The 25,446-nt window shown below is 48.9% G+C and overlaps 1 protein-coding gene across 4 annotated transcripts in view; it reads left to right on the forward strand.

The window, feature by feature from the left end:
• Positions 1 to 25,446, forward strand: part of SLC35A3 (solute carrier family 35 member A3) — a 114,260-nt gene that overhangs the window by 44,897 nt on the left and 43,917 nt on the right. For all 4 annotated transcript variants that reach the window (XM_056523341.1, XM_056523342.1, XM_056523343.1 and 1 more), the window contains exon 2: positions 18,692 to 18,896. In XM_056523341.1, coding sequence (XP_056379316.1) covers positions 18,710 to 18,896 — 187 coding nt within the window. In that variant the 5' untranslated portion in view covers positions 18,692 to 18,709. The remainder of the gene's footprint in view (positions 1 to 18,691; positions 18,897 to 25,446) is intronic.

Raw genomic sequence — 25,446 nt, forward strand, 5'->3', positions numbered from 1 at the left:
GATCAGAAAGATCAACTCCCCCCATATACCGATTGTAGTCCAGAATACAATCGGGCTTGAGGACCGGTCCCACGGTACCTCGCACAGGGACAGGGGTGCTGCCATTCCCATGAATTGTGGTGAGCATAAGGACATCCCTCTTGTCCTTATACCGGACCAACAACAGGTTATCATGGGTGAGGGCACGGGACTCACCCCGGGGGATAGGAGTCTGCAGGGGATAGGAAGGAAGGCCTCTTTGATTCTTCCGGACTGTCCCACAAGCGAGCGTGGATCTGGCGGCGAGGGATGTGAAGAGAGGGATACTAGTATAAAAGTTATCCACGTAAAGGTGGTAACCTTTATCTAGCAATGGGTGCAAAAGGCCCCAAACGATTTTCCCGCTAACACCCAGAGTGGGGGAACAATCTGGGGGTTCAATGCAGGAATCTCGTCCCTCATACACCATAAACTTGCAAGTGTACCCGGAGGTACTCTCGCAAAGTTTATACATCTTCACGCCATACCGCGCTCGCTTGGTAGGGATGTATTGCCGGAAGCTGAGTCTCCCCTTGAAGCTGAAGAGAGACTCATCAATAGAGACCTCCCGCCCCGGGACATAGGCCTCCCAAAATCTGGCTGTCACGATGCCGGCTGGCAGGAGGTGGATCCTCTGTGCCAGAGAGGGATTGGCGTGGACCGTGCTAGTGGACCGGTTCTAAGTCACTACTGGTTTTCACCAGAGCCCGCCGCAAAGCGGGATGGTCTTGCTGCGGCGGTAGTGACCAGGTCGTATCCACTAGCAACGGCTCACCTCTCTGACTGCTGATGATAGGCGAGGTACAAGGGAGTAGACAGAAGCAAGGTCGGACGTAGCAGAAGGTCGGGGGCAGGCGGCAAGGTTCGTAGTCAGGGTGGATAGCAGAAGTTCTGGTACACAGGCTTTAGACACACAAAACGCTTTCACTAGGCACAAGGGCAACAAGATCCGGCAAGGGAGTGCATGGGAGGAGGTCAGATATAGTCAGAGACCAGGTGGAAGCCAATTAAGCTAATTGGGCCAGGCACCAATCATTGGTGCACTGGCCCTTTAAGTCTCAGGGAGCTGGCGCGCGCGCGCCCTAGAGAGCGGAGACGCGCGCGCCAGCACATGACAGCAGGGGACGGGAACGGGTAAGTGACCTGGGATGCGATTCGCGAGCGGGCGCGTCCCGCTGTGCGAATCGCATCCCCAACGGCCATGACAGTGCAGCGCTCCCGGTCAGCGGGACTGACCGGGGAGCTGCAGGGAGAAAGACGCCGTGAGCGCTCCGGGGAGGAGCGGGGACCCGGAGCGCTAGGCGTAACAGTACCCCCCCCCTTAGGTCTCCCCTTTTTTTTGTCCGGTGACTGCCTCCCCTGGGATGAGGACACCGGGAAGGAATGGATGGTTTCCTCAATGGCAGGCAGTACAGCAGGAGTAGGAATGGGGAGGGAGGGCAGAGGGTGAAGCTTGGCACGGGGCAGGGAGACACAAGGACGGGAGCCATGAGGGGACACAGAGGCTTGCCTGAAGGGACTGGGAGGGGGGGAGAGGCATTTTCTGTGGCAGGCAGAGTCCCTAACGACCTTAGGGGGACCGGATACAGGAGGAACCACAGGGTCACGGCAGGGAGTACTGGGAACCGGTTTAAGGCAGTCCTTGGAACAAGAGGGACCCCAACTCTTGATCTCCCCAGTGGACCAGTCCAGGGTTGGGGAATGGTGTAGAAGCCAGGGTAGTCCAAGGAGAATTTCGGAAGTGCAATTGGGAAGGACCAAAAATTTAATTTTCTCGTGATGAGGTCCGATGCACATTAGGAGGGGCTCCGTGCGGTAACGTACGGTGCAATCCAACCTGGCTCCGTTGACCGCGGAAATGTGGAGTGGCTTGACAAGACGGGTCACCGGAATGCGGAATTTATTCACCAAGGACTCCCGAATAAAATTCCCAGAGGCACCAGAGTCCAGGCAGGCCACGGCTGAGAGGGAAGAGCTGGCTGAAGTAGAAATCCGTATAGGCACCGTGAGACGTGGAGAAGCCGACTTAGCATCAAGAGACGCCACACCCACGAGAGCTGGGTGCGAGCGTGCGTTTCCCAGACGTGGAGGACGGATAGGGCAATCCACCAAAAAATGTTCGGTACTGGCACAGTACAGACAAAGATTCTCTTCCTTACGGCGATTCCTCTCTTCCAGGGTCAGGCGAGACCGATCCACTTGCATGGCTTCCTCGGCGGGAGGCCTAGGCGCAGATTGCAGTGGAGACTGTGGGAGAGGTGTCCAGAGATCTAAGTCTTTTTCCTGGCGGAGCTCTTGATGTCTCTCAGAAAAACGCATGTCAATGCGAGTGGCTAGATGAATGAGTTCATGCAGGTTAGCAGGAGTTTCTCGTGCGGCCAGAACATCTTTAATGTTGCTGGATAGGCCTTTTTTAAAGGTCGCGCAGAGGGCCTCATTATTCCAGGATAGTTCAGAAGCAAGAGTACGGAATTGTATGGCGTACTCGCCAACGGAAGAATTACCCTGGACCAGGTTCAGCAGGGCAGTCTCAGCAGAAGAGGCTCGGGCAGGTTCCTCAAAGACACTTCGAATTTCCGAGAAGAAGGAGTGTACAGAGGCAGTGACGGGGTCATTGCGGTCCCAGAGCGGTGTGGCCCATGACAGGGCTTTTCCAGACAGAAGGCTGACTACGAAAGCCACCTTAGACCTTTCAGTAGGAAACTGGTCCGACATCATCTCCATGTGCAGGGAACATTGCGAAAGAAAGCCACGGCAAAACTTAGAGTCCCCATTAAATTTGTCCGGCAAGGACAGGCGGAGGCTAGGAGTGGCCACTCGCTGCGGAAGGGGTGCAGGAGCTGGCGGAGGAGATGATTGCTGCTGAAGTTGCGACTGAAGTTGGTGCACAATGGTGGACATTTCCGACAGCTGGTGGGTTAGATGGGCGATCTGTCGGGATTGCTGGGCGATCACCGTGGTGATATCAGAGATATAAGGCAGAGGGACCTCAGCGGGATCCATGGCCGGATCTACTGTCACGATGCCGGCTGGCAGGAGGTGGATCCTCTGTGCCAGAGAGGGATTGGCGTGGACCGTGCTAGTGGACCGGTTCTAAGTCACTACTGGTTTTCACCAGAGCCCGCCGCAAAGCGGGATGGTCTTGCTGCGGCGGTAGTGACCAGGTCGTATCCACTAGCAACGGCTCACCTCTCTGACTGCTGATGATAGGCGAGGTACAAGGGAGTAGACAGAAGCAAGGTCGGACGTAGCAGAAGGTCGGGGGCAGGCGGCAAGGTTCGTAGTCAAGGTGGATAGCAGAAGTTCTGGTACACAGGCTTTAGACACACAAAACGCTTTCACTAGGCACAAGGGCAACAAGATCCGGCAAGGGAGTGCATGGGAGGAGGTCAGATATAGTCAGAGACCAGGTGGAAGCCAATTAAGCTAATTGGGCCAGGCACCAATCATTGGTGCACTGGCCCTTCAAGTCTCAGGGAGCTGGCGCGCGCGCGCCCTAGAGAGCGGAGACGCGCGCGCCAGCACATGACAGCAGGGGACGGGAACGGGTAAGTGACCTGGGATGCGATTCGCGAGCGGGCGCGTCCCGCTGTGCGAATCGCATCCCCAACGGCCATGACAGTGCAGCGCTCCCGGTCAGCGGGACTGACCGGGGAGCTGCAGGGAGAAAGACGCCGTGAGCGCTCCGGGGAGGAGCGGGGACCCGGAGCGCTAGGCGTAACACTGGCCCCGAAGTGATTGATGACCGGCCTGATTTTATACAGGCGGTCATACGCGGGATCAGTTCGGGGGGGACATGCCGCATTATCAGCATAATGCAAACATCTCCGAATGGCCTCGAACCGGGAACGTGCCATGGCCATACTGTAGAGGGGTGTCTGGTAAAAGACGTCCCCACTCCAATATTGCCTGACACTGGGTTTTTTAACTAGACCCATATGCAGCGCAAGGCCCCAAAAGGTCCTCATTTCGGCTGCATCGACTGGAGTCCAGCCACCGGGTCTAGCTAAAAGTGAGCCCGGGTTAGCGGCGACGAACTGTTGGGCATACAGATTCGTCTGTGTAACCATCAAATTAACAAAGTCGTCACTGAAAAAATGACCGAAAAAGTCCTTTTCAGTGAACCCGGCGATGTTAATCTTGATTCCTGAGTCGCCAACAAACTCAGGAATCACGGGCTCGTGGTCCGCTGGCTCAGCCCAGACAAGTTCTCCGGTACGAGGTACCAGTGACCTTGGCAGGGGGGCTTCACTAGTATGAGCGCCAGGGGGACTCATACTAGCATGGGGCACAGGGTCAAGGGCAGAGGAGGTTTGCGGCACCGCACGGCGGCGTCTCCGCCGCCTTGGTGGCTCATCATCAGAACTAGATGATAAGGAGGACGATGAAATAAGTAAGGTGGGGTCTTCATCGTCCTCTGAGCCGCTCTCGGTGTCGGAGGCAATTATGGCATATGCCTCCTCCGCCGAAAACGCTCTGCGGGCCATTTCCCTACTCTAATGGGGATACGGGTATGTGTGTGTGTGGGGGGGGGAAACTTTATTGGTGTGTGTGCTGCGTGTGGTGTGGTGCGATACTACCTCCCTAACCCGCCCTAGCCTAACCTAACCTAACTAAACTAACCCGCCCTAACAGAAAAAAATATAAAATAAAAAGGGGACTTTTAAAAAAAAAAGGGGGACTTCTAGCGCAAAAAAAACCCTGCGCCAAAAAAATAAGCGTTTATCTAATCAGTGGTGTGCGCACTGATTAGCGCTTGTGGCGGCAGGGGGCGCAGAAGTCAGAGGGGGGTCCGGCCACTCAGCCCAGAACAGTGGCTGATGGCTTGTACTCAGACCTCCACACAAAAAACCCGAAAAATAAAATAAAAAAACGCTTAACCCCGGAAAAAATGCACCCGCCTGAACAAAAAAAAAAACGCTGATCAGTGATAAATCACCGAAAGCGGTGGGACAGGCTGCACACACAGGTACGGTCCGTCCACACAGTACACGTCTGCTACTGGTGGCACGGACCGCCTATGGGTGCAAAAAAAATACGCGTTAACCGAAAAAAGTGCCTTTACCACAAAAAAAACGCTGATCAGTGATAAATCACTGACAGCGGTGAGGCACGCCGCACACACAGGTAAGGTCCGGCCACACAGTACACGCCTGCTACTGGTGGCACGGACCGCCTATGGGTGCAAAAAAAGCGCTAGAAAACGCGTAAAAAAGCGCCGGCACCACAAAAAAAAACGCTGATCAGCGGCGGGTGGGCTTTAACAAACGGTGGCGGACCGCTCTTTTATAACTAAGAGGGTCTGCACAAACGCTTAGGGAAAAAAGAAAAAAAAAAAGATCTGCGCCAAAAAAAAAAGGCTGGCGGCAGACCGCAGCGACCCAGCAGGGCCGGGGTCACGCAGCTAAAGGTGCTACGGACCCACGGACACCCACTGAGGTACGCCGAAAAAAGAAAAAAAAAAAAACTTTTTTTTTTTTAACCCTAACCTGTCCCTACCTAAATCTAAAGCTATCCCTGGGGATTTCTGTGCCAAGGGGCCACAGAAAGGGGGCAAGGGGCACTTTTTTTTTACTGAGGGGATGGTGGGCAGACATCCGGCTCCGATCCCCGCCCGGCGAGCGGCGGGCAACGAAATCGCAGCGCATCGCTCATCTGAATTGATGAGCGATGTGCTGCGATCGCCGACATGGGGGGACATAATGACCCCCCTGGGCGATATGCCGGGATGCCTGCTGAACGATTTCAGCAGGCATCCGGCTCCGGCGCCCCTCCGGCTAGCGGTGGGGGCCGGATTTCCCACGGGCGTATGGATACGCCCTCGGTCCTTAAGGACTCGGAATGCAGGGCGTATCCATACGCCCTATGTCCTGAAGAGGTTAAGTGTAAGCTCTAAAAGGCCTAGGGGATATAATTATTTCAGCATGAGGCTAACATATGATAATGATATATATCCTAGAGGGCGCTATGGTGTACTAACATTGTAAAGAACGTCTATTTGAAAAGTTGCACAAAAGGCGCAACCCCCCCCCTCCCCTCCACACACACACACACACACACACTGCGGCTAAACTGCACCAAATATAGACAGCAAAACAGCTTTAAATGCAATGATAAATGTCCCCCATAAATTGTAAGCCTCAGGTTGGCGAAAAGTTAGTACAGGGCTGCTTTACACCTTTAATGAGGGCTGTACAGTTTTAGGGTGGGGTCACATATTGTGTATACGCGGCATACTTTTTACGCACACAACCAAAAATCTGCTGCACAACAGGAAATACGCAGAGTATTCTCCTATGAGCAAACACACAGGGCTACCCGCGGCTGCCCTGTGTGTCTGCTTATAGGAGAATATGCAGCGGATTTTACACAGCATGAAATATGCTACGTATACACAATATGTGATCCTACCCTTAGGGTGCGTTCACACATCGGAATTCAAGAGGAATTCGAGCAGAAAAAATGACGTCCAAAAAATCGAAATTTCGCGCGGAAAGGGGGAAGAAGGAAGGGGAGGGTTTGTGGGAGGGCCAAATCGGCCATTTTATGATTGTGCTAGTCAGAAATTAGAGCTGCAAGTGTTATATAAGCCCCAAAATGTCCCGAAAAAAATCTACAAACAAATTACAAGTTGATGTGGCTGACGAGTAATAAAAAAAGGGTGGGGTGGAGAATGGGTGTCATCCGTTTTCCGCGCGGAAATGATCTCAGGCGTAACCTTTTTTTCCCATTGACTTCAATTGAATTCTGCTAGCGGATTCCGCTTGAAGAATGAACATGCACTTTCTTCAAGCGGAACGGAATTCAGCGTCGGAATTCCGCTGGCGGAATTTACGCTGTGTGAACAGGGCAGCGGAAATTACATTGAAGTCAATGGCAGAGGAGATGGCAATTCTTTTGGAGCGGATAATTCAAGAGGAATTATTTGAGTAAATTCCTCTTGAATTTTGACGTGTGAACGGGCCCTTAGAGTTACTTTGCCTTTTTTTTTTTTTTTCATAAATCAACAATACATGTGGTCATAAGAGTTAATTCACATTTGCAGATTTGCTGCGGAAATGTCTGATCAATGGAATAGATAATCAGTCGTCAAAGTTTCCTCAACAGATATGTCCCTCACCCTTAGGCTATGTTCACATTTATATAATCTGTTTCGGAAAGCTGTAGCAGATTATGTGGTTACCCATTGACTTCAATGAATGTTAATTAATCTGCTGCCAATTTACTGCAGCTTAAATTCCACAGAGGAGATTTTACTGCTGAAAATCTGCAGCGTAATTTCCTCAGTGGATTATGTACGTGTGAACAAGCCCTAAGGCTTTAGTCATTCAGTAAATTCAAATAGCATTTTAGTGTTGCGCACTTTTGCCATTGCTATTTTTATTTTTTTTATTTTTTTCATTTGACTATTAATCAAAGGAAAAGGGAATGTGTCAGCAAATGTGATTATTTTTGTTTCAAATTTTCTAAATATTTTTGGAAATATAAAAAAAAAAAATTACTTGTCACAAAATATAAAAAAATTAATAACTTGTCATTTCTCCCACTGTTAACCAGCAGAGGGAGCTAACATAAGAAATCTGGTGAAAGCAAGCTGTTGCAAATTAGACCTCGCCCGTCTACCTTCCTCCTCTGTCTATTTGCAAAAGAAGAGGGGGAGGGGGTTTTGTAGTTTTTTTTTTTTTTTTTTTTTTCAATTCCACTGTCACCATTTTGTTGGTGTCTGAAGAGTGGTAAAGAACAGACTAGGTGTCTCTTGATAGGTCACTGCTCCTCAGGGGCTTCAAGAAAATGGTGCTGGTGCCTTTCATTTCACCTAATCTGTGCTATGCACATGTGCAGTAAGCAGTCAATGCTTTTCTATGAGACACTCTCAGTCTTAACTTTCTTATGCCCTGTGCCGGCCATAAAGCGTCTGTGTATGTGTTGTGAAGTGACACACCACAAAGAGGCTACAGTAAAGGCAGCCCCGAGTACAGTGGTCCCTTAACATACAATGGTAATCCGTTCCAAATGGACCATCGTTTGTTGAAACCATCGTATGTTGAGGGATCTGTGCAAAGTAAAGTATAGGACAGTGGTCTACAACCTGCGGACCTCCAGATGTTGCAAAACTACAACACCCAGCATGCCCGGACAGCCAACGGCTGTCCGGGCATGCTGGGAGTTGTAGTTTTGCAACATCTGGAGGTCCGCAGGTTGAAGACCACTGGTATTGGTAGTTATATTCACGTGTCCCCGCCTCTCCGGACCGTCACCGCTGCCCTGGATGTCGCCCTCCATCGCTGTCGCTGCGTCCCCGAGGTGTCCCCGGCGCTCCGGCAAGGCCTCTGCTTCCCCGGCATCCTCGCTCTCCGTCGCCTCCATCACGTCGCTACGCACGCCGCTCCTATTGGATGACGGGACGGCGTGGGCAGCGACGTGATGACGACGATGGAGAGCGCCGACGATGCAGGGGATCCCGTTGGCCCCGAAATACAAAAGCATCGTATGTTGATGCTGCCTCTGAGAGGCCATCGCATGTTGAAATGATCGTATGTCGGGGCCATCGTAGGCCGGGAGGGGGGGGGTCACTGTACACCCTTCACTAATAAATAACATTAAAACTACATTCAGTGATGTGAAATTCCTATCGCCCGACGCCCAGGACATGCAGTTCCGGGCGCCGGGCAGATGAATTTCGGCAAGCAGGGCCGGACCTGACAAGCACGGCGGCGCTCAGCAGTCTGTATGGAGCGGGCTCCCGACTCATGCCCGCTCCACACTCTGCGGCCCCCTGTTGATTTCAGTAGCCTGGGGCCGCCGCTAATAGCCATCATGCGGCGATCGCTGTGGCTGGCTATTAACCCTTTAGATTGCCGCTGTCAAAGCTGACAGTGGCGTCTAAAGGGACATGTGAATGCTCCATGGTGGGCTAGTGGGGTGGATCGAGAGAGCAATTTTTATAATATCTCAGAAAAAAAAAAAGTTAAAAAGCGATTAAAGGGGTACTTCGGTGCTTAAACATCTTATCCCCTACCCAAAAGATAGGGGATAAGATGCCTGATCACGGGAGTCCCGCCGCTGGGGACCCCCGGGATCATACACGCGGCACCCCATTTGTAATCAGTGCCCGGAGTGTGATCGCTCCGCGACTGATTACCGGCGACCGCAGGGCCAGGGGCGTGTGACGTCACACTCCGCCCCCGTGTGACGTCACGCTCCGCCCCTCAATGCAAGCCGACGGGAGGGGGCGTGATAGCTATCACGCCCCCTCCCGTAGGCTTGCATTGAGGGGCGGAGCGTAACATCACACGGGGGCGGAGGCGTGACGTCACACGCCGCCCGCCCTGCGGTAGACCATAATCATACCCGGAGCGAACACGCTCCGGGCACTGATTACAAACGGGGTGCCGCGTGCATGATTCCGGGGGTCCCCAGCTGCGTCCCCAGGTGGGTATCCTGCGTCGTTAAGGGGTTAAGTCTGTTAATCTGTACAGCATTATTACAGCAAAATGTTGCACCAGTAGATAAAAAAGACAATAGATGAAGCTCAGAGCTCAGCCTTTCCCTCCCCTGTAGAATTACTTATGCAAAGGTCACAGAGCTGGTCAGGTAAGATTGAGGTCATTGAGACCACCTGTCTACTGTTGTCTATGTCGATGGGGCTTACTGTAAAGCATATCTCTAAATGCTGTTAAAAACAGCTCAGGCAAGATGGCCTAAAATAATGTATCTCCTGCTGCGGCTCCATCACATCGTTACGCTACTGCGTCGTTGGGAAGTTTAGCACCTGTTACAAGTGGGTATACAGCCCCCACTGTTCACCTATATGTGCAGACATGGGCAACAGTTATATGGGGCTTCATATGTATATTTATATTACTCTGGGTTCACACCACGCTTTAGGCAATACGGGACCACATACGGATGGAGGAAGCTAAAACCGGGCTCTCCCGTATCCCTGCCATATGCGTATGTTATGTATTTCAATGAGCAGGGACCAGACTGTGGTAGACCACGGTTTTAGGTCCGGTGGGAAAACCGCATATGGGACAAAAATGAGTCGACCAGAGTCATCGTTTCACTCCATCTGCTCATTGAAATACAATACATACGGGCCGCATACGGGAGCACCCAGTTTTAGCTCCCCCCCCCCCCCAGCCGTATGTGGTCCCGTATTGCCTAAAACATGGTGTGAATCCGGCCTTACTCATTTGGAGCATGGCATATTTAAAGGCTCCATTTATGAGTTCATTTGGGGATTTTTTAGTTATATTGTCAATGCGGGTGTTTTGACAATAACCTGCTATACTACTAGCATTACCACTGTGATGTGCTGGTAGTTCTGACCCTCTGTATATACATTATTTAATTTTGCACTATCACTATTATATATCACTTTATGATACTTTACATTTCTGTGCCCATTAGTATTTTGATGTTTGTCTGTCCCCTGATGAATGCATCACTACTGATGTATGAAACGCGTAGGGAGTTCAGGGACATTTATGGCGAACTGTGCGGGGCCGCCCTTTTTAGGGTGAGTAACGTTTGCCAAGAAGGGCGTAATAGGAGACAGCTGGGGCATTTAACACCGTAACTTTGTCCCCTGTCTATCTACAAATCCCTCCTACTGGGACACGGTATTTTTACTGCACTTATTATTTGGTGCTATTATGGTGATGTTCTTTTGTCATGTATCTTCTGGAATAATTTTCCTTATGGGTCTGGCTTTTATGTAGATTTAAAATCAAAGTTCTGTTTTCTTTTGTGTGATTCCTCATTTTCTATTTCCTAAAATAATGTAATGAAAACTAAAATTTATAGAAAAAAATCCAGTAAAAAAGAAAAATAGAAACAGATTAGAAAAAAAGGACATGTTTCAATATCTGGCGCCAATCCATAAAAAATTAATAAAAAAAAAATAAAAAAAAAAAAAATATATATATACACACACACAGTGATCCCTCAACTTACAATGGCCTCAACATACAATAGTTTCAACATACAATGGTCTTTTCTGGACCATTGTAAGTTGAAACCAGACTCAACATACAATGCTACAGACAGTCCAGATCTGTGAAACGTGTCAATGAACTGACCAATCAGAATGGGCATTTCCTGTATTACTGAAGGGTATGCACCGACTGGCGTCTGGTAGCGCCCCCTACAGTACAGTGAGGGATTACATGTTCTATACTCTTTACCTGTATTACTGAAGGGTATGCACTGACTGGCGTCTGGTAGCGCCCCCTACAGTACAGGGAGGTATTACATGTTCTGTACTCTTTACCTGTATTACTGAAGTTTATGCACTGACTGGTGTCTGGTATCGCCCCCTACAGTACAGTGAGGTATTACATGTTCTGTACTCTTTACCTGTATTACTGAAGTGTATGCACTGACTGGTGTCTGGTAGCGCCCCCTACAGTACAGGGAGGTATTACATGTTCTGTACTCTTTACCTGTACCAGGGTTAGCTGCTCTTTTGGACACCAGGTGAGGGCGACTCCATTTTACTTTTTTAGGACACTGTGTGTGCTGTACAGGATCCTGAAGAAGCTCCGGTCCTCTACATAGACCAGTGCTTCCCAAGCAGGGTGCCCCCAGCTGTTGCAAAACTACAACTTTCAGCATGCCCGGACAGCCAAAGGCTGTCCGGGCATGCTGGGAGTTGTAGTTTTGCAACAGCTGGAGGCACCCTGCTTGGGAAACACTGGCATAGACAGCGATTACAGCTCCCAGCAGATCTTTATTACTTTTATATGTAAGGATTTGCTTTATCTATATTAGTTATCTACTTATTTTTATTCTCACTTTTTCCTATTTTTGGATGACATTTTGGTGCCTTTAGAACCAATTACCAGATTTCCATAGAGTTCTGGTCTCAACATACAATGGTCGTCCTGGAACCGATTAATATTGTAACTTGAGGGACCACTGTATATAAATATAAATATAAATATATATATATATATATATATATATATATAGGCAATACAGCAGTAAGACGTGACTCTGCCTTATCCACTGTAATGTTTTACTGGTCTATGTGAACTCCATAGACTGTGTTACAATGTATGATCTGCAGAATAAATATTCTCATTGTTTGCTTTGTAAACAGGATTAACCGTGTCTCCTGTAACCTGTGTTTGCTATAATAGACCTGGGTAAATTTGCCGTTTAATTATGGGACAAATACAAAGAATTAAATCTGCAAATTGGACATTAATCTGTACAAAATGACTGTATGAAGAAACCACTATAGCTGGGTTCACATGTAGGATCGTGGTCAGTATTTGAAGTCAAAAGCTGGATTGGGTCCAAAACGGGGAAAAAAAAGGGGCGAATCTTTCGCAAATAAATCTTCTCCATAGAACTGTGTGTGAACGAAGCCTTGTTGAGTTGATATTTTTCTGATTTGTTTTTCCCACAGGTAGAATATAATCAGGGTGTTACCTGGTCAGGTGTTGACTGAGCAGATAAAGTAGTGGGAAAGGGTTAAAGAGATCTAGGCTCACATTTACTAATGACACCATATTTTTACTATGAAGGTAGAGGAGGTAGTTGGAGTAAGTTATGCCCAAGTTTATTACTATCTTTATTAAAGGGGTACTCCGGTGAAAACTTTTTTTTCTTTTAAATCAACTGGTGGCAGAAAGTTAAACATATTTGTAAATTACTTCTATTAAAAAATCTTAATCCTTCCTGTACTTATTAGCTGCTGAATACTACAGAGGAAATTCTTTTCTTTTTGGAATGCTCTCTGATGACATCACGACCACAGTTCTCACTGCTTATAATAATAATAACACTTTATTTATTCTTGTCCTTAGTGGGATTTGCACCCAAGTCCCCAGCACTGCAAGGCAGCAGTGCTAACCACTGAGCCACCATGCTGCCCTTAGCAAACATCTGCTATGCACGGTTGCTAAAATGGACAGAGATGTCAGCAGAGAGCACTGTGCTCGTGATGTCATCAGTGTTCCAAAAAGAAAGGAATTTCCTCTGTAGCATTCAGCAGCTAATATGTACTGGAAGGATTAAGATTTTTTAATAGAAGTAATTTACAAATATGTTTAACTTTCTGCCACCAGTTGATTTAAAAGAAAAAAAGTTTTCACCGGAGTACCCCTTTAAATGGGTACTCTGCCCCTAGATATCTTATCCCCTATCCAAAGGTTAGGGGATAAGATGTCTGATTGCGGGGGTCCCGTTGCTGGGGACCCTCAGCGATCTCCCTGCTGCACCCGGCATTCATTTAGAACGTCGGGCGCAGCACCGGAGGCTCGTGACGTCACGGCCGCACCCCACTCGTGACGTCACGGTCACGCCCCCTCAATGCAAGTCTATCCATAGACTTGCATTGAGGGGGCATGGCTGTGACGTCGCCAATCATCCGGCATGGAGCGAAGTTCGCTGCGTGCACCGCATGTCTGGGTGCTGCAGCCGAGAGCGTGGGGGTCCCCATCGGTGGGACCCCTGTGATCAGACATCTTATCCCCTATCCTTAAAATGTCTAGGGGCGTAGTACCCACTTTAAATGACACATTCTCACTGGCCTGGCCCACAGTTGTAGATTTGTACCATTTCCACTTAGGCCATGTTCACAGGACGTAAAATGTGTGGAATGTCCACACAGAAAACACGTGCCGACATTCCGCACATTTGAAAGTCTGGCGGGCGATAGGACTGCTACAGAACAGGATTTTAGGTGCACTAAACAGTGGCTAACCCTCAAAACTCATGTTAAAATTGAGACATTTGCCATTTGAAACCAGACTCAACATACAATGCTATGGAATCAGCGAAACGTGTCAAGGGCTGGAAGAACTGACCAATCAGAATGGGCATTCACTGGTAAAACCCCTGTATTACTGAAGTGTATGCACTGACTGGTGTCTGGTAGCGCCCCCTACAGTACAGGGAGGTATTACATGTTCTGTACTACTCTTTACCTGTATTACTGAAGTGCATGCACTGACTGGTGTCTGGTAGCGCCCCCTACAGTACAGGGAGGTATTACATGTTCTGTACTACTCTTTACCTGTATTACTGAAGTGTATGCACTGACTGGTGTCTGGTAGCGCCCCCTACAGTACAGTGAGGTATTACATGTTCTGTACTACTCTTTACCTGTATTACTGAAGTGCATGCACTGACTGGTGTCTGGTAGCGCACCCTACAGTACAGGGAGGTATTACATGTTCTGTACTCTTTACCTGTATTACTGAAGTGCATGAACTGACTGGTGTCTGGTAGCGCCCCCTACAGTACAGTGAGGTATTACATGTTCTGTACTACTCTTTACCTGTATTACTGAAGTGCATGCACTGACTGGTGTCTGGTAGCACCCCCTATAGTACAGGGAGGTATTACATGTTCTGTACTACTCTTTACCTGTATTACTGAAGTGCATGCACTGACTGGTGTCTGGTAGCTCCCCCTACAGTACAGTGAGGTATTACATGTTCTGTACTACTCTTTACCTGTATTACTGAAGTGTATGCACTGACTGGTGTCTGGTAGCGCCCCCTACAGTACAGTGAGGTATTACATGTTCTGTACTACTCTTTACCTGTATTACTGAAGTGCATGCACTGACTGGTGTCTGGTAGCTCCCCCTACAGTACAGTGAGGTATTACATGTTCTGTACTACTCTTTACCTGTATTACTGAAGTGTATGCACTGACTGGTGTCTGGTAGCGCCCTCTACAGTACAGGGAGGTATTACATGTTCTGTACTCTTTACGTGTACCAGGGTTAGCTGCTCCTTTGGACACCAGGTGAGGGCGGCTCCATTTTACTTTTTTTTTTTTTTTAGGACATTGCGTGTTCTGTACAGCTTCTGTCCTCTACATAGACCAGTGTTTCCAAAAGAGGGTGATTACAGCTCCCAGCAGATCTTTCTTACTTTTATATGTAAGGATTTGCTTTATCTATATTAGTTATCTACTTATTTTTCTTTAATCCTCACATTTTCCTATTTTTGGATGGCTTTTTGGGGCTTCAGAACCAATTACCAGGTTTCCATAGAGTTATGGTTTCAACATACAATGGTTTCAACATACAATGGTCGTCCTGGAACCAATTAATATTGTAACTTGAGGGACCACTGTATATCCTTAGATGAAGGACATACCTGAGTCCGCACACCAACGCCAAGGTTTCTCAAGTGGTGCGGGACCTGACACTAAACCTAACCTGTTCATATGGGCAAAACCAGGGGCCAGTGGGCAATTACAGCAGCATTAAGTCCGACTCACAGACTGCTCCTGGGTTACCTCCAGTGTGGCTGAGCACACATACAATGGGAGGTGGGAGAAAGGCTAAAAGCCCCACCGGCTGATATGTTGCCGGCCTGACAGGTGCAAATTAATGCTACCTATAGTGATGATACAGGCGCATTAGTATAAATTTTAACAACAAATAGGACTGCTAAGAAATGCGCCATCTCATAGACTGCAATGCATTTCCGAGCGAAATCCGCAAAAAGAATAGAATTGACTATTCTTCTTGGGGATGCTGGAATCAAGATTTCTGCGGCAGAAATTCCATCGTATGAACAGTGCAGAAGAATCCCAATAAAATTGCAGCAAAATTCTGCACGGACATTCTGCCGTGTGAACATACCCCTTCTGAACCTTAAAGGGGTAGTCCAGTGGTGAACAACTTATCCCCTATCCTAAGGATAGGGGATAAGTTTGAGATCGCGGGGGGTCTGGGGCCCCCTGCGATCTCTCTGTACGGGGAGCCAGGCTCTCTGGCCAGATAGCGCTTCGGCTCTGCCATAGAGTTGTATTGAGGGGGCGTGTCGGCCGCCGCTTCATGCGGAGGTCGACACGCCCCCTTCCCGCGGGCTGTCGGGGCTCCATACAGGAGATCGCAGGGGGCCCCAGCGGTCGGACCCCCGCGATCTCAAACTTATCCCCTATCCTTAGGATAGGGGATAAGTTGTTCAAAACTGGGTCACCACTGGACTACTCCTTTCCGGGCTCAAATCTAGGGGTGTGAATCGCCAAGAATTTGGCAATTCGATTCGAATCGCGATACCAGTGTGGCGATTCGATATATCCCGATATATCGCGATACCGTCTAGGTGACGATACATCGCGATATATCCAGATTCTGTTTAAAAAACAATGTGTTTTACGCTTTTATTAAAACTTTATTTATTTTTTATTTTTGTTGTACACTTTATTAGTCTTTTAGGAATCATTAGATTCCTCAGACAGATGAATAGATTCTATTGAACTCCATTTATCTGCTATCCATTGATAGAGCCTGGTCCAGCCAGGATCTATCAATGACAGAGCCACGGAGAGCATACACATCTCCCTTTAGATGCCGCTGTCAGCTTTGACAGCGGCGATCTAAAGGGTTAATAGCCAGCCGCAGCGATCGCTGCATGCTGGCTATTAGCGGCGGCCCCCGGGGGCTGCAGAGTATGGAGGGGGCACGAGTCCGGAGCCCGCTCCATACACACTGCAGAGCACCGCATGCTGGATATTAGCGGCGGTGATGCATCAGCGGCCCCCGGATACTGAAATCAGCCGGGGGCCGCAGAGTATGGAGCGGGCACGAGTCGGAGGCCGCTCCGTACACCCAGAGCGCCGCCGCCGTGTCAGATCCGGCTGACAAAATGTGGAACTTGTATCTCCTGATGCCCGGGACATGCTTTCTGTGCATCAGGAGATACAAATTCCACATCACTAAAGCGATTTTTCACTTGCCGATACTGAATCGATTAAAAATATTTTTGAATCGATTCAGTATCGGCAAGTGAAAAATCGCGATAATCGCAGGAATCGATTTTTTTCTTACATCCCTACAAATCATAGGTTGCCATGGTGACTGAGAATTTTTGCCTGGTCTCAGGTGTGTCACAGAGCAGACAGCACTTGTATACTGCACTGTGTCCGCTGCCCCGTTCTTTATAAACACGTAGCGCTTCACACCCCCAATTTGCTTATTTTTAGCAAAATAGGAAAACATTTTGGCAAATGCAAGATCAGTACAGAAGTCAAGATGGGATAATTCTCTTGGTTCTTAGGCCTCCACCCTATTAAAGGACAAAATGGACGGTACAAGACTTGTCATCGATTCCATTATCTCTATTATCTTCCATTATCTCGGCTGACTAATGGTTAAACGGGTTAGGCCGGTAATTGGCTAATTCCTCTGAACACGGCTAATAAGGCAATATTGGCACATCCAGGATCTGCCTATGGCAAACTCTAACTTGTAAGGACCCCCAGGACAAATGCAGAAGGGGGGCCGCATGGAAACATGAACCATTACATCTGGTTTAATGTTTGCTGCCCCCTTTAATTCTTCTGCATTTGCCATCTGGGATTTTATCAGTTAAATCTTAAAGGGGTACTCCGCTTGTGAGCTTGTGATGTCATAGCCCCTCATAATGTCACGTCCCACCCCCTCATGATGTCACGTCCCACCCCCTCAATGCAAGTCTATGGGAGGGGACGTGTCAAGGGAGCGGCGATCACTCCGTACACTAGGAGAGAGGGGTGCCGGAAAGAAGATTGCGGGGATCACCCATAGGTCAGATCGCCCAGGATCAGACACTTGTCCCCTATCTACAGGATTCAGTGGATAGGGGATAAACACTCCTCTACCGAAGTTCCCCTTTTAAAGGGCATAACCCTAGAAAAAAAGTTAACCTCTCTCTACTTGATAGGGAATAACGAGCTGCACGATGACGATCACACCACTGATCAAAAGAACTTACCCCAAAAATTATTGGAGCAGCAGCGTGCATGCTTACCCGCCACTTCTTCATTCTCTATGGGGCTTCCGAACATTGGTAAGTGCTAAACTTCACAGTGTTTGGAAATCCCTTAGAAAGTGAAGGCTCTATTGACAATTGACCTCCATTTTAGTGATTGGTGAGGATCCCCGTGGTAAGACCCCAACCGATCAATATAAATATCCCCTATCCTGTGAATAACTTTTCATCTTAGTTTTAAAAACTGGTTCAAAAGTAAAGTAGAGAAGTTGCAGACGGGAGTAAACCAGGCCAGTGTTTTCTAAACAGTATGTCTTCATTTGTACTCCGATTCTCTGCGTTTGGAACAAACTGTTCCGAAAGCTGGAGCCGGCGACGTCATAGCCCCACCCCCTCAATGCAAGTCTATGAGAGGGGGCGTCACACCCCCTCCCATAGACTCTCATTGAGGGGGCGTGACATCATGAGGGAGCGCGGCTATGATGTCACGAGCTCCCGGATCCAGCATTCGGAACAACTTGTTCCCAACGCTGAGCAGCGGAGTACCCCTTTAAGTACCAGCTATAATGGGCTCTGGTTGGTTATAAAATTAAAAAAGAAAAGAAGTTATACTCGCCTGCTTCGATTCCCCAGACCCCACCACTAACTCCACCACCACTGCCGTCCCAATAGTGCCTGTTTGAACGGTGCTTCCTGCCCTCATTTTGCCACTCAGGAATTGCTCACTCAGTTAATTGCTGGCCATAGTATTGACCTGCACGAGCCAAGAATTTCCTGCATGTCAAAATAAAAGAAATGGCCACTGCTGGGGAATCGGGCAGGTGAGTATAACTTGTTTTTTTTATTTTCAAGCTGCCCTAGCCCATGGAAAAAATAATTTGCAGTCAAACAATACATCAATAAATATTTATTTATTTATTTGGACCTTTTGTTTCTGCTTACAGAGGGACCCAGAACCCACAATGGCATCCCACCTGAAGTATATCTCTTTAGGGATCCTAGTGTTTCAGACCACCAGCCTAGTCCTGACTATGCGTTACTCTCGGACGCTCAAGGAGGACGGGCCCCGCTACTTATCTTCCACGGCTGTAGTTGCTGCAGAGGTGCTGAAGATCATAGCCTGTATCATTCTGGTGTATAAAGACAACAGTAAGTGAATGTTGAACTGTCACAAATGTCAGTAAACCATGATGATCATGTGTTGTGTATATGTGAGAACTGTAATAATTAATATATTTCTCTTTAAAACTGTTAGAATCTGTCACCTCTGTTTCCTGATCAGAACTCAAGTGCCAAAGAGGTATCGCTGAGCTACAGCATGCATGCCTCCTCCCTCCCCCACTCCTCCCTACATTGACTGATTTGATGTACAGAGCTCAGTGCTGGAAGCCAAACATGAAGGAGTGGGGGAGGGAGAAGCTGTGCATGCTGCAGCTCAGCCCACCGCTATAACAATAGATCTGTAATGAAAAGTCATGCAACTTTGTAATAAACCTCAAAGTTTTAAAAATCCCTGAATGCAGTCTATCAATGTTCAAACTGTTTCTTCCCTTCAGCCTTAGCCCTGATGTCTTTATTTTCTGATAGCAAGCAGATTTTTTGAAAAATGTGAAAACTAATATGCTACCTACTTTTTAATTTTTTTTTTTGCAATGGGGAAATAGGGTTTGTTTTTGTAAAATTGCTAAATTTTCCAATAAACACAATCTGATGAAAAAAAAAAAAGCTATTTAAAAATGGCTTTTTTTTTGTATTTTTTTTTTTTTTAATCGGATTGTGTTTATTGGAAAATTTAGCAATTTTACAAAAACAAACCCTGTTTCCCCATCCTTCCATTTCAGTATGTTGGATACCACATCCACTCCAAGTAGTTTTTTGTGCACCAGATTCACCAGTTTTTAAAATTGGTGAATAGGGAGAAAAGAAATGCTGTGCCCCATGATTTCTGTATTTCAATATAAAAAAAAAAACAGCCGTAGAAGCCCCATTAAAACCCTCGACACGTATGCCCACTGCTTGGCACTTTTACCCAGATTTACTAAAACGGCCTAATTCTTTGACTGTGTAGACCAGACCTGGGCATTGTACGGGCCGCGGGCCACATACGGCCCTATGATTGGCTCTGACCGGCCCGCGCTGACTGTCGGGCCGTACAATGCCCAGGTCTGCACCAGCCTGTGACAGGGAGAGCTCCGTGCGATGACAGGAAGAGATTGTACAGTGCTGGGGAGGGGGCCTGCACCTCCTGCCGTGCAGTCTTACAACCCTCCATAGGCTGAGCGGGGAGGGGAGAGGAGGAGAGGCCGTGTATCCTGTCTCCCTCTGCTGTGCAGGTCGGGTGAGTGTGTCTGTGTATATATGTGTCTGTGTATATATGTGTCTGTGTGTGTTTATATGTGTCTGTGTGTGTGTGGGGGGGGGGAGAGCGGCCTAATGTGGGGGACAACTATGCTGCCTTATCTGGGGGGCAACTATACTAATCTGGGGGACAACTATGCTGCTGTTACGCCGAGCGCTCCGGGTCCCCGTTCCTCCCCGGAGCGCTCGCCTCATCCTCGTTGCTGCAGCGCCCCGGTCAGATCCACTGACCGGGTGCGCTGCGGTCCCGCCTCCAGCCGGGATGCGATTCGCGATGCGGGTGGCGCCCGCTCGCGATGCGCACCCCGGTCCCCGTACCTGACTCGCTCTCCGTCGGTCCTGTCCCGGCGCGCGCGGCCCCGCTCCCTAGGGCGCGCGCGCGCCGGGTCTCTGCGATTTAAAGGGCCAGTGCACCTATGATGGTGCCTGGTCCAATCTTCCAATTAGCTTAATTAGTTTCCACCTGTGCACTTCCCTATATCACCTCACTTCCCCTGCACTCCCTTGCCGGATCTTGTTGCACTTGTGCCTAGTGAAAGCGTTCCCTTGTTTGTTCCTAGCCCGTGTTCCTGACCTCCTGCAGTTGCCCCTGACTACGATCCTTGCCGCCTGCCCCCGACCTTCTGCTACGTCCGACCTTGCTTCTGCCTACTCCCTTGTACCTCGCCTATCTTCAGCAGCCAGAGAGGTGAGCCGTTGCTAGTGGATACGACCTGGTCACTACCGCCGCAGCAAGACCATCCCGCTTTGCGGCGGGCTCTGGTGAAAACCTGTAGTGGCTTAGAACCGGTCCACTAGCGCGGTCCTCGCCATCCCTCTCTGGCACAGAGGATCCACTACCTGCCAGCCGGCATCGTGACAGTAGATCCGGCCATGGATCCCGCTGAAGTTCCTCTGCCAGTTGTCACCGACCTCCCTACACTGGTCGCCCAGCAAGCCCTAAAGATCGCCCAACGAAATCAACAGCTGGCATACTTGACCTCCGTGACACTGCATCTTCAGTCACAGCTACAGCTGCAACAACCATCTCCTCCGCCGGCTCCTGCAACTCCTCCGCAGCAACCGGCCGCTCCTAACCCCTGCTTGTCCCTGCCGGACAAATTTGATGGGGTCCGCAATGATCCTGCCACAGCCACAGTCCAGTCCTACTTCGCTGAGGTCCGTGGTGTCTTCGAGGAGCCTGCCCGAGCCTCTTCTGCCAAGACTGCCCTGCTGAACCTGGTCCAGGGTGTTTCTTCCGTTGGCGAGTACGCCATTCAGTTCCGTGCTCTTGCTTCCGAGTTGTCCTGGAATAGTGAGATTCTCTGCGCGACCTTTAAAAAAGGCCTATCCAGCAACTTTAAAGATGTTCTGGCCGCACGAGAAACTCCTGCTAACCTGCATGAACTCATTCATCTTGCCACTCGCATTGACATGCGTTCTTCCGGATGGCGTCTGGAGCTCCGCCTGGATATGGACTTTGTTCGCACGAGGCGTTTTTTCTCCCCGGCTCCTCTCTCCTCTGGTCCTCTGCAATCCGTTCCTGTGCTTCCCGCCGCGGAGGCTATGCAAGTTGACCGGTCTCGCCTGACACCTCAAGAGAGGACACGACGCCGCATGGAGAATCTTTGCCTGTACTATGCCGGTACCGAACACTTCCTGAAGGATTGTCCTATCCGTCCTCCCCGCCTGGAAAGACGTACGCTGACTCCGCACAAAGGTGACACAGTTCTTGATGTCAACTCTGCTTCTCCACGCCTTACTGTGCCTGTGCGGATATCTGCCTCTACCTTCTCCTTCTCTACTATGGTCTTCTTGGATTCCGGATCTGCAGGAAAAATTTTTTGGGCCTCTCTTATCAACAGGTTCTACGTCCCTGTGACCAGTCTCGCCAGACCCCTCTACATCTATTGTATTAACAATGAAAGATTGGACTGTCTCATGCGTTTCCGCACAGAACCCCTCCTAATGTGCATCGGACCTCATCACGGAAAAATTGACTTTTTTTTCCTCAGGTTCTTTGGCCCCAAGAAGAGGGGGAGACCCAAGGGGGGGGGTACTGTTACGCCGAGCGCTCCGGGTCCCCGTTCCTCCCCGGAGCGCTCGCCTCATCCTCGTTGCTGCAGCGCCCCGGTCAGATCCACTGACCGGGTGCGCTGCGGTCCCGCCTCCAGCCGGGATGCGATTCGCGATGCGGGTGGCGCCCGCTCGCGATGCGCACCCCGGTCCCCGTACCTGACTCGCTCTCCGTCGGTCCTGTCCCGGCGCGCGCGGCCCCGCTCCCTAGGGCGCGCGCGCGCCGGGTCTCTGCGATTTAAAGGGCCAGTGCACCTATGATGGTGCCTGGTCCAATCTTCCAATTAGCTTAATTAGTTTCCACCTGTGCACTTCCCTATATCACCTCACTTCCCCTGCACTCCCTTGCCGGATCTTGTTGCACTTGTGCCTAGTGAAAGCGTTCCCTTGTTTGTTCCTAGCCCGTGTTCCTGACCTCCTGCCGTTGCCCCTGACTACGATCCTTGCCGCCTGCCCCCGACCTTCTGCTACGTCCGACCTTGCTTCTGCCTACTCCCTTGTACCTCGCCTATCTTCAGCAGCCAGAGAGGTGAGCCGTTGCTAGTGGATACGACCTGGTCACTACCGCCGCAGCAAGACCATCCCGCTTTGCGGCGGGCTCTGGTGAAAACCTGTAGTGGCTTAGAACCGGTCCACTAGCGCGGTCCTCGCCATCCCTCTCTGGCACAGAGGATCCACTACCTGCCAGCCGGCATCGTGACAGCTGCCTTATCTGGGGGGCAACTATACTAATCTGGGGGACAACTATGCTGCCTTATCTGGGGGGCAACTATACTAATCTGGGGGACAACTATGCTCCTAATGTGGGGGACAACTATGCTGCCTAATGTGAGGGGAAACTATACTAATCTGGGGGACAACTATGCTGCCTAATGCGAGGGGAAACTATACTAATCTGGGGGACAACTATGCTGCCTAATGTGAGGGGAAACTATACTAATCTGGGGGACAACTATGCTGCCTTATCTGGGGGGCAACTATACTAATCTGGGGGACAACTATGCTCCTAATCTGGGGGACAACTATGCTCCTAATGTGGGGGACAACTATGCTCCTAATGTGGGGGACAACTATGCTCCTAATGTGGGGGACAACTATGCTGCCTAATGTGGGGGACAACTATGCTGCCTAATGTGGGGGGACAACTATGCTGCCTAATGTGAGGGGAAACTATACTAATCTGGGGGACAACTATGCTGCCTGATCTGTGGGGCAAAAATACTAATTTGGGGGGAACTATACTAATCTGGGGGACAACTATGGTGCTAATCTGGGGGACAACTATGCTGCTAATCTGGGGGACAACTATGCTCCTAATCTGGGGGACAACTATGCTGCCTAATGTGAGGGGAAACTATACTAATCTGGGGGACAACTATGCTGCCTTATCTGGGGGGCAACTATACTAATCTGGGGGACAACTATGCTCCTAATCTGGGGGACAACTATGCTCCTAATCTGGGGGACAACTATGCTCCTAATGTGGGGGACAACTATGCTGCCTAATGTGGGGGACAACTATGCTGCCTAATGTGGGGGACAACTATGCTGCCTAATGTGAGGGGAAACTATACTAATCTGGGGGACAACTATGCTGCCTGATCTGTGGGGCAAAAATACTAATTAGGGGGGAACTATACTAATCTGGGGGACAACTATGGTGCTAATCTGGGGGACAACTATGCTGCTAATCTGGGGGACAACTATGCTCCTAATCTGGGGGACAACTATGCTCCTAATCTGGGGACAACTATGCTCCTAATCTGGGGGACAACTATGCTCCTAATCTGGGGGACAACTATGCTCCTAATCTGGGGGACAACTATGCTGCTTAATCTGGGGGACAACTATGCTGCCTAATCTGGGGGACAACTATGCTGCCTAATCTGGGGGACAACTATGCTGCCTAATCTGGGGGACAACTATGCTGCCTAATCTTGGGGACAACTATGCTGCCTAATCTGGGGGACAACTATGCTGCCTAATCTGGGGGACAACTATGCTGCCTAATCTGGGGGACAACTATGCTGCCTAATCTGGGGGACAACTATGCTGCCTAATCTGGGGGACAACTATGCTGCCTAATCTGGGGGACAATTATGCTGCCTAATCTGGGGGGAAAACTACCCTCCCCTCCACAATATTTTTAGTTTCTCATGTGGCCCCATGGGAAAAGTAATTGCCCACCCCTGGTGTAGACAGTATAAGAATGTGCCAGATTTCTCAAAGTGTGCCTTGCTGTTTGATAAATCTGGTTATCTTTAGACTGACTAGTCTAAATTTTGAGTATCCCCATCATTTCAAAAAACTTAAGAAATGTAACATACACGTCAAAAATTAACTTCAAGCCAGAAAGTTAAGTGCTTAGGCTGCTTTCACACTACAAAATCCTCCGTTTTTAAACATCCGTAGGAAGATCCGTGTGAAAATCAGTTGAAAACGGCAGTAACAAAATCCTATACGTCCGTTAGAAAATCCCATTATAGTCTATGGGATTTTCTAATATCCGTATTAATCCGTTATAGTCCGTTATTGATAACGGACGTTAGTTTGTTACGGAAGATAGTTACGGAAGAAATAGTTCATGAGCTATTTCTTCCGTAACAAACTAACGTCCGTTATCAATAACGGACTATAACGGATTAATACGGATATTAGAAAATCCCATAGATTATAATGGGATTTTCTAACGGACGTATAGAATTTTGTTACTGCCGTTTTCAACTGATTTTCACACGGATCTTCCTACGGATGTTTAAAAACAGAGGATTTTGTAGTGTGAAAGAAGCCTTAAAGGGACACTCCGGTGGAAAAACTATTTTAAAGGTAAAAAGTTAAACCTATTTGTAAATTACTTCTATTTAAAAATCTTAATCCTTCCAGTACTTATCAGCTGCTGTATACTGCAGAGGAAGTTCTTTTGGAATTTCTTTTCTGTCTGACCACACTGCTCTCCTTGCTTCTACTCCTGTATATGTCAGGAAATTTCCAGAGCAGGAAAGGTTCGCTACAGGGATTTGCTCCTAGTTCCTGACATGAACAGAGGTGTCAGCAAAGAGCACTGTGGTCAGACTGGAAATAACTGCACAACTTCCTCTGGAGCATACAGCAGCTGATAAGTACTGGAAGGATTAAGATTTTTAAATAGAAGTAATTTATAATTCTGTTTAACTTGCTGGCACCGGTTGATTAAAAAAAATAATAGTTTTCCACCGGAGTACCCCTGTAAGTGCACGCTTCTCCCTTCTTGTTCTAATGATCAGTGGGAGATTTAGCACAGAAATCC

Source organism: Hyla sarda, chromosome 6 (genome assembly GCF_029499605.1).
Source record: "Hyla sarda isolate aHylSar1 chromosome 6, aHylSar1.hap1, whole genome shotgun sequence".
In the NCBI taxonomy this organism is placed as follows: Eukaryota; Metazoa; Chordata; class Amphibia; order Anura; family Hylidae; genus Hyla; species Hyla sarda.